This window comes from Anabrus simplex, chromosome 4 (genome assembly GCF_040414725.1).
Source record: "Anabrus simplex isolate iqAnaSimp1 chromosome 4, ASM4041472v1, whole genome shotgun sequence".
Taxonomy (NCBI): domain Eukaryota; kingdom Metazoa; phylum Arthropoda; class Insecta; order Orthoptera; family Tettigoniidae; genus Anabrus; species Anabrus simplex.
The window spans coordinates 254902516-254922267 of NC_090268.1; the positions used below are offsets into that span (position 1 = coordinate 254902516).

The 19752-nt window shown below is 39.6% G+C and overlaps 1 protein-coding gene across 1 annotated transcript in view; it reads left to right on the forward strand.

Moving 5' to 3' along the window:
* The window catches only part of LOC136872631 (uncharacterized), a 121763-nt gene extending 102247 nt beyond the window's left edge, over nt 1-19516 (forward strand). Inside the window, exons 5-6 of the mRNA XM_067146435.2 lie at nt 4778-4917; nt 19098-19516. Coding sequence (XP_067002536.2) covers nt 4778-4917; nt 19098-19314 — 357 coding nt within the window. The 3' untranslated portion in view covers nt 19315-19516. The remainder of the gene's footprint in view (nt 1-4777; nt 4918-19097) is intronic.
* The last annotated feature ends 236 nt before the right edge of the window (nt 19517-19752 follow it).

A 19752-nucleotide genomic window follows, 5' to 3' on the forward strand; every position in this document is an offset into this window, starting at 1 on the left:
CGCTAAAGCTGCAGGAGTGTGGATTAAATTTCTTCAAAATGTTGACGTTACAAATCAAGAGTAGACGGAAAAGTATAATTTCCCTCCAGCTGTATGTGCTCTACATTGTACTCATGTAATGGTGATGAGTAAATAGCACGAAAGTGTACGAAAATATTAACATCGCTTCATTTTCGTGCAGATGGATCAAAAATTAGAACTGGTATAAATAAATTTGAATATTTAGTGTATAATCAACTTTTCTGAGCATGTACTCCACTTCATAAAAATTCAGTTGTCGAGAATGTACTCACTACCTGAATATACTCATATTATGAAGGTGGTGTAGTATAAACTCACATTTTTAACAGCCTGAGGAACGATTCTCATTTGTGGTATGGATAAAAGCAAATACAACATAGACAATACTGCACACTTCCGTATTCTCCCATACTAAACTGTGAGACATGTTGACAGTGGCGCACATGGCGGCCTGACCTTAAACATCCGGCGGTAAGTTTGAAACCACAAAAAGTTGCATGTTCAAATTGATAGCAATAATGAAACTAAATAATTATTTTTGCTTTATTCTATTACGAAAATTGAATGTTATTACTGATAGAAATACGAAACTCAGTAATGATTTCGTTTTGTCCGAATCTTTGGCTGAATGGTCAGCGTTAAGAAGGTCCCGGATTCGATTCCTGGTCGGATTGGGGATTTTAATCTTGTCTAATTAATTCTTCTGGCTCGGGGACTGGAGGTTTGTGTTTGTTCCAACACGTTCCTCTTCATATTCAGACAACACACTACACTTCCAATCACTACAAAAACATGCGATAGTGATTACTAGACCTCGGACTTTTAGGTGCTTAAATATTATTTTAGATGCCTAAGATAGGCTCTCAAATAGGTTCTAAAATATTTTTAGGTAGCTTCAATTTTGCGTATTTGAATAGGCATCAATAAAATACCATGTTTATTTTGCTAAATGATGAAATGAAATGGCGTATGGCTTTTAGTGCCGGGAGTGTCCGAAGACAAGTTCGGCTCGCCATATGCAGGTCTTTTAATTTGACGCCCGTAGTCGACCTTTGCGTCGTGATGAGGATGAAATGATGATGAAGACGACGCATACACCCAGTCCCCGTGCCATTGTAATTAACCAATTAGGGATTAAAATTCCCTACTCTGCCTGGAATCAAACTCGGGACCCCTGTAACCAAAGGTCAGCACGCTAAATGTTGCCATGGAGTCGGACGCTAAATTGAAAGGGAAATATAAAGCAAGTTTAACTCATCTCTTTGCTGCAAACGTCACGGAATATAATTTTACCATCCAATGTGAAATGGGGAAACTCCTGTAACCACTGTTTAATTACAGACGACTGGGAACCAGGCATTTTCGGCATAATTCGTAGTGTATAGTGTACTACTACATTCAGTTACAAGGCCGTCCCGCTAGGTGCGCTGGCAATCAATGTCTTACGATATCTCGCAAAGTATCACCTGTTCTCTGTAGCGTATTTGATAAAAGTCCACCTTCTCAGATTGGTGAGCAACTATATGTTCACTCTATTTTGAGTAGGGGTGATAGCTGTCTCAAGTATGAGCATCTACCGATTTATTGCTCTTATGAGTACGAGATTAAATAAATGGCTAAGTTTATTAATGAAGTGTTTACTCATACTCATAGAATTGTTTTCCAGGTGGGAGATGAACATGCGAATTCTAATAACTTTAGATTGTGTATCATTTTTTGAAATTGAATTTATTTGGACCGGGGAAACTGGAAACAAGAAGTGCTATTAAGAATATAGTTAAACCTTTTATTGAACGAGTGGCTGTGTGGTTTGGGTCACGTAACTGTCAACTTGCATTCGAAATACAGTGGGTTCGAACCCCACAGTCGGCAGCCCTGAAGTTGGATTTCCGTGGTTTCTCCGTTTCACAACATCTAAATGCTGGAGCTATGACTTAATTAAGGCCACGGTCGCTTCCTTCACGCCCGTAGCCTTTCCCTATCCCATAGCCATCATAAGACATATCTGAGTCGATGCGACGTACAGCAAATTGTAAAAGGAATAAAAATCAGCAGCATTACTTGCTATTGACTGCACTCGTGTTAAGCCTACATATTAGGGTGGTGACTTCATAAATAAGCAAACCAAATCAATAAAAGTATTTTCCTTCTGAACTTTCATGGTCACTCGAAATACCGGACAGATATTTCGTTTAAATATATACACGGTGTATAAATACTTTAGTAACACTTTTTTTCGCTATCCTATATTTATATACCGTGCGAGTTTGTTACGCGGTTTGGGTCCCGTAGCTATCAAGTTGGAATTGGGAGATAGGTGTTCGAGCCCAACTGTTGGCGTCCCTGAAGATGATTTTCTGCTCTTTCCCATTTTCACGCCTTGATTAAGGCAACGTTCGCTTCTTTTCCAGTCTTAGCCATTTTCTATCCTGTCATCACCATAAGACCTGTTTGTGTGAGGGAGAAGTAAAACAAATGGTAGTATATATATATATTCCCCATGAGGTTCTCCAGGCTATTAAACCAATTTACCATGAATTGCCTGACCATATGTTTCTTTATAAGTGCGTACACGGTAAGACACAAAATCCTAACAAGAGTTCCTGAAACGTCCATCAAGAAACTGTGTTTATTGGCTATCAGGCTCTAAAAACAGTATTTACGGATGCTGTCGTCTGTTTCTATGATGGGGCATCCAGTAGGGTTATGGTAATGGAGCGGCTAGATTCAATAGTTCAAATATGAAGACAAAATTACTCACCCTGGGCAGACAGCAAGCATTACAAGCTGAAATTGATGCCCGAAAAATGCGTAAGGATGCCAGATTGAAGAAAATGATTGAAAAGAAGGAAAAGGGGACCATGAAAGTAAGGGTCACGATGAATATGGAGCTGCGAAATGTTATAGCTTGAAGGGTGAGTTTTAACACCATGAAAAGATTGTTCTGTGTTTTATCGATAATAATAATAATAATAATAATAATAATAATAATAATAAAATTGTTATTTGCTTGCCATCCCACTAACTACTTCTACGGTTCCCGGAGACGCCTAGGTACCGGAATTTTGCCCCGCAAGAGTTCCTTTACGTGTCAGTAAATCTACCGACACGAGGCTGACATATTTGAGCACCTTCAAATACCATCGGACTGAGCCAGGATCGAACCTGCCAAGCTGTATTCAGAAGGCCAGCGTCTCAACCCTCTGAGCAATTTTTAGAGTTTGATACCGAACAAACACAGTTTTTTGGGCACTTTTTGGAACTCGTGTCGGTAGATTTACTGGCACGTAAAGGAAGGATTTAAATTAATTCTTCAAAACTGGCAATATTGCATGTTATATTAAACATGCCATGACGTCAGAATGCAATGTATGTACTCTGACAGCACGCAGGACGTTTTTGTTCGTTTGGAACGGAGTGAGAGAGTGTATGAGACTCCAATTAAATCGGAGGAAGAGCTCGTCGCACGGCTGCTTGCGTGTAGTGAAGTAGTAGCACACACTTTTGAATAGATTTTGTAAAAAATTACAATTAAATTGACATCTGCATTTGTTTCTTCAGTCATCCCTAGAACGTCTTATGCCCTCCGTCTTCTGGACTCTGGTTCCACTTTAAAACACTGATAGCTTGTTACCATTAGTCTATTCAGCCCTGCCGCTAATTTTGTTTTCAGGGAAATCGATCTGTCTCAAGTCTTGCTCACATTCTTGAGACTGAGCGAGTTAGCCGTGCGGTTCGCGGCGCGTAGCTATGGGCTTACATTCTGGAGATAGTGGGTTCGAACCCCCACTGTCGGCAACCCTGAGTATAGTTTCCCGTGGTTTCCCATTTTCACACCAGGCAAATGCTGGGGCTGTAGCTTAATTATTTTTTTTGCTAGTTGTTTTACGTCGCACCGACACAGATAGGTCTTACGGCGACGATGGGACAGGAAAGGGCTAGGAGTGGGAAGGAAGCGGCCGTGGCCTTAATTAAGGTACAGCCCCAGCATTTTCCTGGTGGGAAAATGGGAAACCACGGAAAACCATTTTCAGGGCTGCCGACAGTGGGGTTCGAACCTACTATCTCCCGAATACTGAATACTGGCCGCACTTACGCGACTGCAGCTATCGAGCTCGGTGTGTAGCTTAATTAAGGCCACGGCCGCTTCCTTCCCACTCCTAGCCCTTTCCTGTCTCATCGTCGCCATAAGACCTATCTCTGTTGGTGCGACGTGGAGCAAATAGTAAAACATTCTTGGAACCACCCCACCTGTGTTGCTTTTGATTTTAAGACATTAGTCATACAAAAGATGTGCCCAACAGTAATATTTTCATTTTAATTGATGATGATTGATTAATTTTAGTATTACATAGTCCTCTAGCCGAATAAGCCTCCATATATCCACGAAGGTCGTTAAATCAAATTTGAATTACCTTACAAACTATTCACAGTGAGTAACTCCTTGATCTCACCGAGCGTGTTGGCTATGAGTTATACCTCCTGTAGTAATGACCTTGTATTCAGGTGAAAGTGGTTTCGTACTCTACCGTCAATAGCCATCAAAATGGTTTTCCATGGTTCCCATTTTCACACCAAACAAATGCCAGTGCTGTATTTTATTGACGGCATGGTCCTTAACTTTCTTCCGTCACGAAATACGTGCATGTAGTTAATGCGATACTAAACCACTAGCGCATCTAAAGAACATATGAATGCGGCCATACAATGCGTGGATAGTTCTGTATAATAATGACTTTAATGTCTTATGTTTCAGATTCGAGAAGCTGGATGTCCTTTCCTCACAGACAAGGGCCAGCTCCGCGTTCAAGTGGAATGGGGAGAGTGTTACTTGCTGTTCCAGGCCACGTACCACAAGTATGATGATGTCTGCCGGATACACAACTATCAAATGAGGTGAATAGATGATATTCATTCATTCGTCGTTACAGCCATTTATATGCCACATTTATACAATCTGTATGTCCTCATCATCATCATCATCATCATTTCCCTTTATCCAGCTGTAGCCGGGTAGGGGCAAATATGGTTCCTCTCCACTTTCTTCGGTCTTTCCACCACTCCTCCTCCAACACTGTGTCCCAGTCCAGGTTCCTTTCTATAATGCTGCGTTGGATGGTATCCTTCCATCTCAATCGTGGTCGTCCACGGCCTCTCCTTCCTTGGATTTGCATTTCCATCACCTTTTTTGGCATTCTTTCGTCGCTCATTCGCTTTATGTGCCCAAACCATCTTAGTCGGCTCTTCTCTATTCTATCATTCATTTTTTCCACTCCAATTTCTTCACGGATTTTCTCATTCCTTATTTTATCTCTTCTACTCTTCTGTATCATACTCCTCAAGAATTTCATTTCGGCTGCCTGTATTCGACTCTCATCCTTCTTTGTCATTGTCCAAGTTTCTGCTCCGTAAGTTGTTATGGGTACGTAATACATCTTGTACATAGTATCCTTTGCTTCCATTGGCACATCTTTGTCCCATAACATGTTTCTTACACTATGATTGAAACAACTTCCAGCTTGAATCCTTTTACTAATCTCAGCATCCAGTCGAGCATTCTCCATTAATTCACTCCCCAGGTATTTAAACGTTTCCACTACTTCCAGGGGCTTGTCTGCAAGTGTAATCTGACTTTTCCCTTCTTTCTCCCCTCTAGTCATAACAAGACTTTTACTCTTTTCTACACTTATTTTCAATCCACATTCTTCAATCTTCCCATTCACCACATTCAACTGTTCTTGAACCTTCCTGCCGTCTTCTCCCCAAATCACAATATCATTTGCAAATAACATCATGTTCATTTCTCTTCCTCCATATGCTGCTTTTGCTGTTCTCATGATGTCATCCATTACTATTGTAAACAGGATTGGTGATAGAACACTTCCCTGTCTCAGCCCACTAGTTATTTTGAACCAACTTGTCCTGCCAGCTTGTGTTTGCACGCAACTACAATATTCCTTATACAATGCCATGATCATTTTTATTAATCCCTGTCCAATTCCTTTTTGCACCAGACTGTCCCAAACTTTCGTCCTAGGGACACTGTCATATGCCTTTTCAATATCAATGAATGTCATCACCATATCATTCCCGTACTCCCAATGCTTTTCCATTAGTTGTCTCATAATGAAAATGGGCTCTATTGTTGACCTTCCACTTCTGAAACCAAACTGATTTTCCTGTATCTGATTCTCAACCCTCAACCTTATTCTACTTTCCAGTATCCTTTCCATTATCTTAGCAACATGGGATATTAGAGTAATTCCTCTGTAGTTCTTCAAAACTTTCTTATCACCTTTCTTGAAAATTGGGATGATTATTCCTTTTTGCCAATCCTCAGGGACCTCCTTATTCTCCCAGACATTCCTGAGAACCCGATATGTCCACTGCAGGCCTACAGCTCCAGCTGCCTTTATCATCTCCACTGAAATTTCACCTATTCCAGCAGTTTTTCCATTCTTCATCTTTCTTACTGCCATTTCAATTTCATTCTTTGTAATTTCTTTATCCATTTCTTCATCAACTTCTATACCTCATATTTACGCCTTTCTCTCTACACTCCAGCAAGGAGTCCGTAAGTCTCGGTCTCCTCTTTTCTCACTCTTCCACCGAGATGGTTCATGGTTTGGCAAGTTGTTTTTCGGATACATCCCCCATTTATGCAATTGTCTACTCATTCCCCTAAATAAAATATCCGAACTTCCCCGAACGAACAATCCTCCTAATCAAATCGCCCATTTCGAAATACCCGAAGATTATTTCCAAAATCAAAACTCCCGAAGGGTAGGACGCCCGAAAGATACGAAGGCCCGATCTAACAATACTGATTCTGTTGCCACACACCCACACATCTGGAAAATGGTAGCTCGAATTATTAGTTCAGACGTCAGAGGAGTAAAGGGGTGCATATACAGTATGTTAAAAGTAGAGTTTCGCTGAATGAGAAAGTTTATGTCGTGCTGATGGAACTGCACAAAGAACAGGGCAATACCGAGTGAATGGCTGAAGAAGTGATGTTAAGGAGGAACGTACGTGTGACATCCAAAAACGTGTTGCCACTGCAAGAAAGGATAAGATGACTAGAACTGGAACATGACCACTACAAAGAAAGCAGCAGTACAGTGGACAACATTCGACGCATAGGCTACAACTTTCAAAACTGTCTTGAATATTCAACAATACATTGATACCACCTAATTTAAATATGGAAAGTTGATTAAATTGTCCGCACATTCATATATGAGTGTTTATTATGTACAATACAGTATTACTTACGTAGGTTTCTTCCTACCCCAAACTTTTTGAACATTTTTCTGTGTTATTAGATTTCTGGAATTTGTCACTTGGGGAAAAAGATGTTTGGGGAAGGTAATTTGGAAAATCAAATTGTGAGAAATATCCATTCGGGTGAATGACTTCAGTGGTTTGCTCGGGAATTACGACATTCTTCCTAAAGAATAATCTTTACTGTATCTCTTCTTCCTCGATACTCACATATTATAAATCTTTGTGTACTCCCATTAGCTACTGAGGTTATGTTTTACATTTCTTGCAAAGTCAGTATCTTGTAGGCCAGTTCTCCGGTTTCATCATCTTGATTTATCCATAGAAATCTAGTCGCCTTTTCCTCCCAGTAATTTTTATTTTCTTGACTGTTTCGTAAAAATCGTGATTTGTTCTCAAGTGAAAGGTGTGTAGCTCGTTTAGCAACTTCTTTGAACCAAACATTTTTCTAAGGAACCTTCTTTCTCATTTATCAATGACTTGATCCATCACCCTTGACAATGTTTCCGCAGCATAGAAATACTTCGTTTTGACCACCGTACAAAAAAGCTTTAAATTGAGACTTCAGTGAGGTGGACCTGAATTTGTAAAGTCCATGCCATTGTCTGAAAGCCATCTCATCCTCCTCGCCCTTTCCTTTAATGTCTCATTCCCATTGAGGCTGAGAATTTTTCTCAGATATTTAAACTTTAGAACATGATGGGTTCCCCAAATTCATTTCCAAATCTATTCCTGCGATTCATTTTGCCCGAGTGATCGGGAGTTGACTGTCAGAAGTACACCATCCGCGATGGCTATATAATCAAAAATGTTTGCAATTTTACCACAATCAATCTTTAATTCATTCTGGGTCTCATTCTTTAATTCTCGAACTCCACTCCTTGATAATATTTTCTAAGTCAAAACTCAATAGGAAAGTGAACGTCCAATTTTAATTCACGAAGACTCGGAAGTATAGGAACACTGTTAGTCTTTACGAGATTTCATTCAGTGACAATGACTTTCAATTGTAGCCTTCTACGAATGATTTTTCTTTGACGAAATATGACTCAAAAATATATAAGCAAAGCAAAGCAAAGTCATCTCCGTACAGGCCATGAAGGCCCTTGTAGGGCTGGAAGGTAAAGGCTTCCACTATCCGTAACCTCGGCACTTGATGGGGTAGCGTGGTTAGCACGACGCCCGGCCGCTTTTGCCCCCAGAAATTAACCTGGTACTCATTTTTGTGTAGGCTGAGTGAACCTCAGGGCCATGTGCACTTCCGGAAGTGGAAATCTCGTTTCTTAAATTTTACTACTTCCTGACGGGGATTCAAACCCACGTCCTTTCGGGCGAACCGAGTACGCCTTTACCGCCTCGGCCAGGCAGCCCCTCAGAAATATATACCTCTTAATTTACACACTATATATAACACAGCCAATTATCACAATTTGAATACATCCTTCCACAAGAGGTTGGCGTCAGAAAGGGCACCACAATAACACGCAGTTACCTACACATGGCAGATGCCGCCCACCCTCGTCGGAGGGTCTGCCTTATAAGGGTTGCACTCGGCTAGAAATAGCCACACGAAATTAAAAACGAGCTGATCTGTCGTCGGCTGGACCAGGCTGGTGTGTTTTGGACGGATTTCACGCGACTGCGGCCTTCAAACAGTCATCACAACACACTCGCCTCCTAAGTACGCCGGTACGGCGTAAATCAGCGACGTCGCAGGCTGCATCAGCGATGGTGGACTGGAAAGCTGGCCATCTCTGTTGTGGTGGCTGCGGGATGGTCTGGATGGGACACTGCAGGTTCCTGAAAAGAACCCTTACTTTTAAACTGGTCTAATGCTCTGCCAGCTCCATTTTGCAGCTTTATCATGTGCTGGATTGTAGCGTCGTCGTAGCTGGTTCTGATGTCGGTGGATCCTCCTGTCGGCGCTGCGAATTGCACATAGCTGGGCTGCCAATGTGCGGCTGATGACTCCAGGAATCCAGGCAGGATGAGCTCGAAATTCTCCTGGGTGGAATTCTCTCCTGGTAACTGTCGAGTTCCCGGTGGAAGTCTGTAGCAAACAAAGCAGAGTAGGGTGTTGACGGTCGTGAAGTTTCTGCAGGAAGTTGAGTGCATCCTTCCTTGGTAGTGTCCTGTATTATCCCAAAAATTGCAGCAAGGCCAGCTCCTTACTCCGGCCCGTATAAAGCGCCTTTTTTCGTTGATTTCTTAAATGTTTGGATGATTTTTTCTGGTTCACCGTTGGACTGCCATGCACAGTATACGTTATGCTTAATTTGGTTAAAAGTCAATCCAAAACTACAGATTTCATTGTACGTACCACTAATACGAACCAGGACTGTCGCCTGGATGGCAGAATCCCTATCAATTGTTTACCTATTCTTTTTTAAACTGATTTCAGAAAAGATGAAAATTGACTGAAGACCTCTCTTGGCAAACTAATTCAATTCCTACTTCATCTTCCTATAAGGGAATATTTCCCTCAGTTTGTCCTCTTGAAATACAACTTTATCTTCATTATTGTGATATTGAATTACTTTCAAAACGCTATCTCTCCACTGACAGCCAGGAACATACCCCTTAGTCGATCAACTCGTCTCCTTACTCCCGAGTCTTCCCAGCCCAAAGATTGTAACACGTCGATAACACTACTCGTTTGTCGGAAATCACACCGAACTCCTTTCCTTTGCATCGTTTTCAGTTCTCAACTAAAGAAATCTTGGTGAGGATCCGCTACACTGGAACCATTCTCTCACCAGTGGTTTATACACCCCCTCCTTTACATCCTTACTACTGTAACATGTACCATGTTACACATACGGCAGTTTATGTATATTTCATATTATTAATGTGTAATAGTGCATTATGTGAGAAAAATATTGAGGCAATAACATTAGTGTGCCATAATTAAATTTCTGGTACAATGATGTACATTTATGGGTTGTAATAATGAAGTAAGATATTTCACGTATTTATATATCAATTATTACGTGGTAAGAATCAGATAGTCATTTTCTGGGGCACTTCTACTCAACTCACTTCTGTACCAAAGAGAGACAGTGACTCTGGGTAAAACCCTGGGAAGTACACTCAAGTAAGTGTGCACTTGGATGAAAACCAGTTAGGAAAAGGTGAAGACAACGCAACGGGAAGTGGGCAGTCATACTGTGAGTCTGAGTTTGTCCAAGCATCGAGTTAGGAAAACGACGTTTGATATGGAACGGAATAACGTTGAAGTTATGTCGAAAAGACCAAGAAATAAAATTGTGCTTCGATATATACAGTAAGCCTAAGAAGTGTTATTCAGAGGACTCATTACTCATTTTGTTTAAGGCCAAGTTGTCAATGCGTCGTGCTGTTGGTCAGATTTGTGAAGTTTGTGAAGAAGCGTAAGAACATTTCATTATTTCAGTGGCTATGGATTGTTGTAAAACAATCATGTTACCAGTGCTGTTACATTCCCGTAAAAACAAACCGCACTATTAAACAAGGAATACAAATACAACTATTAAACAAAGAATGACATGTTTCATTCGTAAAAGAACAACATCGGATTCTATCAAGTCACGCTTAATATTTGGAAATATTTATGTATATTTATGTCTAACCATCTAGGAATGAACTTAATGAATTCCGGCTTTGTCTCCACTCCAGCATACATTACAAATTTGCTAGGTTTTTAGACAGAAATACACATAAATAGTTCCAAATATCGAGTGTCACTTGATAGAATATGATGATGTTCTTTTAAGAACAGGGACATAGTTTAATAGTGTGTATTTTTATTCCTTGTTTAATAGTGTGTATTTTTATTCCTTGTTTAATAGCGTGGTCTTTTAATTCCTTGTTTAATAGCGTGGTCTTTTATTCCTTGTTTGATAGTGTATATTTTTATTCCTTGTTTAATAGTGTGTATTTTTATTCCTTGTTTAATAGCGTGGATTGTTATTCCTTGTTTAACAGTGTGTAGTTTTATTCCTTGTTTGATAGTGTATATTTTTATTCCTTGTTTGATAGTGTGTATTTTTATTCCTTATTTAATAGCGTAGATTGTTATTCCTTGTTTAACAGTGTGTATTTTTATTCCTTGTTTAATAGCGTGGATTTTTATTCCTTGTTTAAAAGTGTGTATTTTTATTCCTTGTTTAATATGTATATTTATTCCTTGTTTAATAGCGTGTTTTTTTATTCCTTATTTAATAGTTAGTATTTTTATTCCTTGTTTAATAGTGTGTATTTTTATTCCTTGTTTAATAGCGTGGATTTTTATAGGCATTTTATAGTGAAATATTTATATTTATATTGTGTGTTCGATAGACTGAATAGCGTTTCTTAAGTTATATTTTACTGGAAAGTACGGCTTCCTTCTTAAGAAATTAGTCTCAGTTCATTGGGACTGCGCTTTTATTGGGCTGTGTGGTAATAGCTTTACAAGTATCATGAAGCGTGCCAGGTTCCACGGCACTTCACTTCAGTAGTTACTGCAATATGCCTATCAGGCATGGAAAGCTGACACCGGCAATCACAGAGCTGAGAATGGTGATATGTGCGCTAGTCTGGGACGTGAGAGATCGGACCGAGGACACCTCCAGAGTTTAAGAACGTGACAGCGATCTACTGGAGTGAGCATCCACCCATTTCAAGGTGGGAAGAAAATGGAAAAGCGTATTTAAGGCTGATCTGATTCAAGCCAGAAACCTTGTAAATTATTATTTGCAGTATTTTTTAAATAATAGAGAATAGCACTGAACATATATTTAAAGTCATTTATGTTAGCTTTGATTGCATGCTCCTACCATTTTCTGTCGTTTGCATCGGTCATTAGGTATGGCTCAGTATACAACAATATACCAATTTTCCAGTTATTATGCACACTACCCGAAATAAAATCCTTTATGCTTTTCCGTAAATGATAAGTACCTATTATATTATTATTATTATTATTATTATTATTATTATTATTATTATTATTATTTCTTCGTTATGCCCGTTTACAGAGCGCGTTGGAACTTGTTAGCTTGATGATGGTTTTCCTTTATTCTTCTCTTCCCAAAATCTCTTCATGAACTCGCTATGCTGTTTCTTGCGTTCTTCCGTCCATTGTTTCCCTGTGGTTCTTTTAGCCTTTTCCGTAAACGTGTGCTTTGCAACCAGATTCCCAAAAGCCTTGCGATCCCTGATGACATCTTCTGTGATGTTCATTTCTTTTAAGTCCTGCTTTATTTCCTCAAACCAGCTTATTTTGACTTTCTTTGAATTAATTATGCCAAGCAATCTTTTTGCATATCTACTGTCGTCCATTCTACAGATGTGGCCATAGAATTTCAATCGTCTCTTGCGTACGGTAACGGTGAACTTGTCGATTGCTTTGTACAAATCTACAGTTTTACTTTTGATCCATATACATGACATGTTTCATTTATTTATATGAACGGGGCCACATATTTTGCTCAGAATTTTTCCTTCTTGTTTTTCAATTTCATCAATTTTAGAGTGGTCTCCTAGAGATGTGGTTTCTGAGACATACAAGGCTTCCGGAAGAACAACAGTCTTGTAACGCCGAATTTTTGCATTTCGTGACATCACTCTTTTATTGTAGTGGCTCCATGTTATTCGGTATGCTTTCAGGAGTTTGGTGGCTCTTTCTAAATTAGCTTTCCTGTCCAATGCGGATGGTACAATGATTTCTCCTAGATATTTGAAGGAAGGGACCTGTGTGATTATTCCATAATTTGCCTGTAGTGGGGATCTTTGGATATTCTCGTGTCCATTAGCCACGATATGAGTCTTCTCATACGATATTTGGAGGCCTGTCTTTGATGCTATCTCATGCAACTTCTCTATACCTGGTTTCTTCACTAGTCTTGGTAAAGATAGCTAGATCATCAGCAAAAGCTTGGCACTTCACGTTAATTCTTTGTCTCCGAGTACCAATGTTTATACCTTCGATTTCTTTTCCCCATTCCCTGATGACTTTGTCTAACACTAAGTTAAAAAGGATTGGGGAGAGGCCATATCCTTGTCGAACTCCTGTATGCACTTCAAAAGGCTCTGATAGTTCACCTAGAGACTTCACTTGAGATGTCGTGTCTGTGAGAGTCTGGCGAAATAATTCTGTGGTCTTCTTGTCTACACTGAGCTCTCCTAGGATGTCTACAACAGTTTGTCTGTCGATAGAGTCATACGCCTTCTTAAAGTCTACAAAGGTGACAAATGTGGTGGTACTGCGGCGTATCCTTAATATCGTCTTCAGACTCCAAATTTCTTCAGAACACGATCTACCTTTTCTGAAGCCTGCTTGGTATTCACCAATCAAATGATCTGTTTGTTGTTCTACTCTGTTAAATAGTGCTTTAGATAGAACCTTGTATATAACTGGTAAAGGGGATATGCCTCTGTAGTTGTTGGGGTCCGCTCGATCACCTTTCTTATGTAACGGATGGATAATGGCATTCTTCCAGTCCTTCGGAATCATCATGGTCCCCCATATTTCTGTTAAGAATATATGAATTCTTCTGATGAGGTCATCTCCTCCTATTTTCAACATTTCTGCAGTTATGCCATCGTTCCCAGGGGCTTTATTAATTTTGAGCGGTTTGATTATCTCTTTTATTTCTTGAGTTGTTGGGGGCTGTGAGTCTAGGTTTGGTGGAGGTTTTTTAAACTGTAGTCTTTCAATTGGTGGATCGCAGTTCAGTAGATTTTGGAAATAGTCAGCCAGTACCTTAATGTTCTCTTTACTGTTTGTCTCTAGTGATCCGTTAGGTCGATGAAAACGTAGTGTTGGTGGTTTGTACCCTGATAAGTCCTCATGAAATGTCTTGTAGAAACTCCGAGTGTTTTTTTTTTTTTTTTTTTTTTGAAACTTGTTCTATCTCTGCGAGTCTGTTTTTCTCGTATGCACGTTTTTCGCGGCGGATTGTTTTTGAGGTCAGTTTTTGAGTCTTAAGGAAATTCTGCCATCTGTCGACTGTTCTATGTCCATTCCATTGATTCCATGCTTTGATTCTGTCATTGATAGCTTCATCACAGGTTGTGTTCCACCATCTGTGTTTACGTTTTCTGGGTGGCTGTCCGAATTTCATAGCTAATGACTGTAATGTGTTGCGAATATCGGACCATACCGTAGGATCTTGATCGTGCATGTCACGTACGAAAACGTCAGCGTTCTTCCTCAGACAGTCCGGATCCGCTCTTGGAAATCGGCTGCCTTTAGGTCTGGATCTGTTTGGTTGGAATCTAACCTTGATTTGCGTAAGGTAGTGATCTGAATCGACAACTCCCTTCCGTACTTTAACATTCTGAATCTCAAGCATATTCTTTACGGAAATAGCAACATGATCAATCTGGAATTCCCCTAGCAATGGGTTAGGTGATCTCCAAGTTTTCTTTTTATGTAAAGGCCTCACAAAGTGCGTGGACATGAGTCTCAGCATGAATGATGTACAAAAGCTTATTAGACGTTCTCCATTCTTATTAGTCCGCCGATGTGCAGGATGAAGTCCTACGATTGATCTGTATTTCTTCTCTCTGCCAACCTGTGCATTGAAGTCCCCTAATAAGATTTTAACGTGATGTTTAGGGATCATGCTAGTAGTTTCTTCGAGCAGTTCCCAAAAGTCTTCTACTTTCTGAGGATTTTTCTTATTGTCTATGTTAGTGGGGGCATGGGCATTTATCAAGGCATATGCTTTGTTTATTATTATTATTGTTATTATTATTATTATTATTATTATTATTATTATTATTATTATTATTATTATTATTATTAAATTTGGGCCATCTAAGGACCCTATACATTCACATCAATCCTTCTTTTCTTGACTTCCAATAGTTCTTCATCCTTTCACTTTGCTGTTTCCACCTCTCTTGTGTCCTCTTTTCCTTCTCCTGGAAAACCTTGAAATTTTGTATCAATCTTCTGAAAGTTGTTCTGTCTTGTATTATATCGTCTGTTATTCCAATCTCCTTGGATCCACTGGTTGCCATTCTAGCTCTTGTAAACTTGGTTAAACACTTGTTTTGTCAATCTACTGTTATCCATCCTCATTATGTGACCAAACAATGTAATTCTCCTCTTTCTGATCGTGTCCAACAGCCTTTCATTTTATTTCACCAGTTTTCATAGAGAACATGTAGCCTGGTTTGATTTCTGTGTTGTAGTGTTTAATTTTAGTTTTCCTTGAGAGATTCATCTTATTGTAGGTATCTTTAGTGAGTTGGTATGCTCGTTCCAGTTTGCTTCGTTATCGAGTCCATTAACCTGAATTATTTCACGTACCGGTAGGTATTTAAATTTATAAACCTTGTTGATTTTCCCGTACTCTGCTTTTAGCGCTGTGGGTGAATCCCTAATATTTGACAGGAATTTAGTCTTCTCATAAGATATCTGAAGTCCTACTATTTCTTTCAGAAGGCTGATTTGCTCTAAGACAGTCTCTATACTTCCAGAGAGGATTGCTTTGTCACCAGCAAAGGTCAAACAGTTTACACCAACCACTTTATGCTTTGAACCTAATCTTATCCCATGATGGATTCCCCTTTCTTTAAGTCCTTCTTCCCATATTCTTATTACCTTTTCCAGGACGATATCGATAAGAATCGGGGAAAGCCCATCTCTCTGCCTGACACCCGTTTTAATTTCAAATTCATCTGAGATCTCTCCCAAAAAAAAATTCTGAACTTTGTTTCAGTCAGAAGTTGGCCAATTATATTGATTGATTTTATGTCAACTCCAAAGTCCTCTAAAATGTTCAGTAGCTAAATTCTGTCTACTGAATCGTACGCTTTTTTGAAGTTCACAGAAACTATGACATCGTTTTTGTTCTTTCTAACGCTGTCTCGTACTATTAATTTTATTACTATTGTTGTTACAGACTTTTCTGTGGTTCGCAGAGGGAAGGAAGCGTGAGGGATGAATAGATAGGCAAAACAGAAATTGAAGTTAAAGAAAACCTATTAAAACATCGTAAATATTTTTCTCTTCAACAGAATAAATATTTAATATCACAATAACAATATAAAACACTATTATAGAAGATAGGGGCGAAGCTCAGAATAAATTACATGTATCTGACACTCTGTACTCTACATATCTAAATTTATCTCTACCTTCCGAGCTTCTTAAGGTAAATTGTATTCAGAGCAGATGAGTTCACTTTTCTGTACTTGTTTGTGAAATATATCGAGGATTTGTGCCAAAAATGATTGTTGCCTGAGCGTCCCGCTCAACTTTTAAATATGCTATTGTATTGTGATACAGTATTAAATATTTATTCTCTTGAAGAGAAAGAAAATATGAATTTCTCAAATTTTAATAGGGTTTCTTAAACTTAAATTTCTGCTTTGTCAATCCATTAATCCCTCACATTTCCTTCCTTCTCCCACCCACCTCTGCGAACCACCGAAAAGTCCGTAACAATTATTATTATTATTATTATTATTATTATTATTATTATTATTATTATTATTATTATTATTATTATTATTATTATTATTATTATTATTATTATTATTATTATTATTATTTCACTATGCCCAATCATAGAACGCGTTGGAATTTGTTCATTGACTTGATGACTTTCGCCTTCCTATTCTTCCAAAATTTCTTCATGAACTCACTGTACTGCCTCTTCCGTTCTTCTGACCACTGTCTACCTCCCCCTGTGGGTGGGGGCGGTAGAATAACACCCACGGTATCCCCTGCCTGTCGTAAGAGGCGACTAAAAGGGGCCCCAGGGGCTCTGAACCTTGGAGCGTGGGTTGGCGACCACGGGGCCCTCAGCTGAGTGCTGGCATTGCTTCCACTTACTTGTGCCAGTCTCCTCACTTTCATCTATCCTATCCGACCTACCTTGGTCAACTCTTGTTCTTTTCCGACCCCGACGCTATTAGGTTTGCGAGGGCTAGGGAGTCTTTCATTTTCACCCCCTTCGTGGCCCTTGTCTTTCTTTGACCGATATCTTCATTTTTCGAAGTGTCGGATCCCTTCCATTTTTCCCTCTGATTAGTGTTATATAGAGGATGGTTGCCTAGTTGTACTTCCTCTTAAAACAATAATCACTACCACCACTACTGTCTACCAATCCTGCTGCTAGTTTTGACTACAAATGTGTGTTTATTTACTGAGGTCTTGAAGACTTTGCAATTTTTTCATGATGTCTTCCTTGATGTTCCATTCATTCAGATCCCCTCTTGTTTCCTCCACACAATTTATTCCCCCGGTTTGAGAATATATTACAATTAATGAACTATTTGTGAGTCTATTATTATCCATCCTAAAAATGTGCTCAGAAATTTCTAACGTCTCCTCCTTACAGTATTGATGAAACTATCTGTGTAATTATATAGGTCTGCAGTTCACCTTTTGATCCAAATTCCATTTTCTCGTATGGGGCCGAAAATTTTTCTAAGAATTTTACGTTCTTATAGACATGATACTGTATAGGCTTTTGGGTTTATGCCGTGTCAAGAAAATAAGGTGAAATTCTTTACGTTTCGCAAACTGTGCTCTGTGTCATCAGAAGAAAATCTCGACTGTCCACGGGAAAGGCTGACTTGGCACAGCCCTAGCGTTCGAAGCGGAAGTTGACCGAACCATCAGAATCAGTCTAAGAGGTTGCATAACATGTGTACGTAACATATGACATTGACAGGTATATGACATAGATGCAAGCCTGGAATGAAACATCTGGCGATGAGAAACGTACGAATTTGGAAAACACCGAAACGAAATAACAATAGTGAAGGAACGTTCTTGTTTTTCAATATCTGCAATTTTTGAATGACCTCCTAAAGTTAAGGTTTCTGATGCATATAGAGCTTCCGGTAGAATATCTGTTTTGTAATGTTTCAATTTAGCATTACGTGACATTACTCGTTTTTTAATTAATTTCGTTTGGCTATTTCTAGCCGAGTGCAGCCCTAGTAAGGCAGACCCTCCGATGAGGGTGGGCGGCATCTGTCATGCGTAGGTAACTGCGTGTTATTGTGGTAGAGGATAGTGTTATGTGTGGTGTGTGAGTTGCAGGGATGTTGGGGACAGCACAAACACCCAGCCCCCGGGCCATTGGAATTAACCAATGAAGGTTAAAATCCCCAACCCGGCCGGGAATCGAACTCGGGACCCTTTGAACCGAAGGCCAGTACGCTGATCATTCTGCCAACTATTACTCGTTTACTGTATTGTAGTGATCCCATGTCAGTCTAAATGCCGTCTGAAGTTTTGAAGCCCTTTCTCTATGAGCCAAACTGTCTCATCCCGAAGGAAGAATTATTTCTCCAAGGTATTTAAAAAGATACCTGTGAAATTATTATTATTATTATTATTATTATTATTATTATTATTATTATTATTATTATTATTATTATTATTATTTCTGGTGTTATATTTGACACCCGAAAGTATAAGTGTTTTTGGAAAGTTACACTACAACCCCTAAATACCCTCATAACCACATGAGGAGATCTGTAATTTTTATTTACAACCCCGTTAATTAGATTACTCTAATGAAGACCTTTCCTTACAGGAACACCTAGGTACATACAGCGGTCACCATGAGGTGCATTCACTCCATAAACAAAGTAATTAAAACTAAGGGGCTTTTCCTCTTGGTAAAACTTACAACTAGACTTTTCACCTTGTCAATCAGAATGCAATTGTCTACTGTCCATTTCACAACTTTGTTGAGGTCTTTTTGCAGTTGTTCACAATCCTGTAACTTATTTATAACCTTGTACAGTAATACTGAACTGTCGCGTTATGTTTCTTCTGAAATTTCTTTTTGTTTCAGACGTGAGATCGGCGCTCTTCAGGCAGAGAACTACAGTCTCGAGCGCCAGCTCTTCAGCTATCAGAAGAGCATCGCCTACGCCCATTCTCGAGGCACATACTCTGATTACTTGGCGACTCCCGATGGTCGTGGGGATGACGAAGACGAGCCCTACTTCGAGGATCGGGCCTACTCTTTGGGAGATCGTAGCCTCTCCACAGACACAGAATATGCCTGAGGATTTCAGAAGCCTGCTAGAAGACCGCGGAGACGAATGCCACCGGTTAGTAAAGTGACGCCTCGTCCACCGTCCCCTATGAAACAACATGTGGTGGTGCTACAGTCGCCGGTACCAACACCAGGGGGCGCAGAGCGGCGGTCCAGATCGGCATCCATTTGGGATACGTTAGCCGATCTTGTGTGTTCCCTAGGTATTTTTGCCACTGGTGCAGGAAAGCCTGGAAGTTTCCGAAGCAAGTACTACTATACATAGAACTTCGTGGCTGGTAGTAGGCTTCCTTTATGAGTGGGCGCAAGGTAGGCCATGGTAACTGTCCAAATATGTACACTAGTTTGAAGGCGACCAAAACTTCATTTTACAAGAACATGACAAATGTATTCATATTTATCGAGGAAGATCTTGCTCAGACATTTCTCAAAGATTTTCGGAGGATAT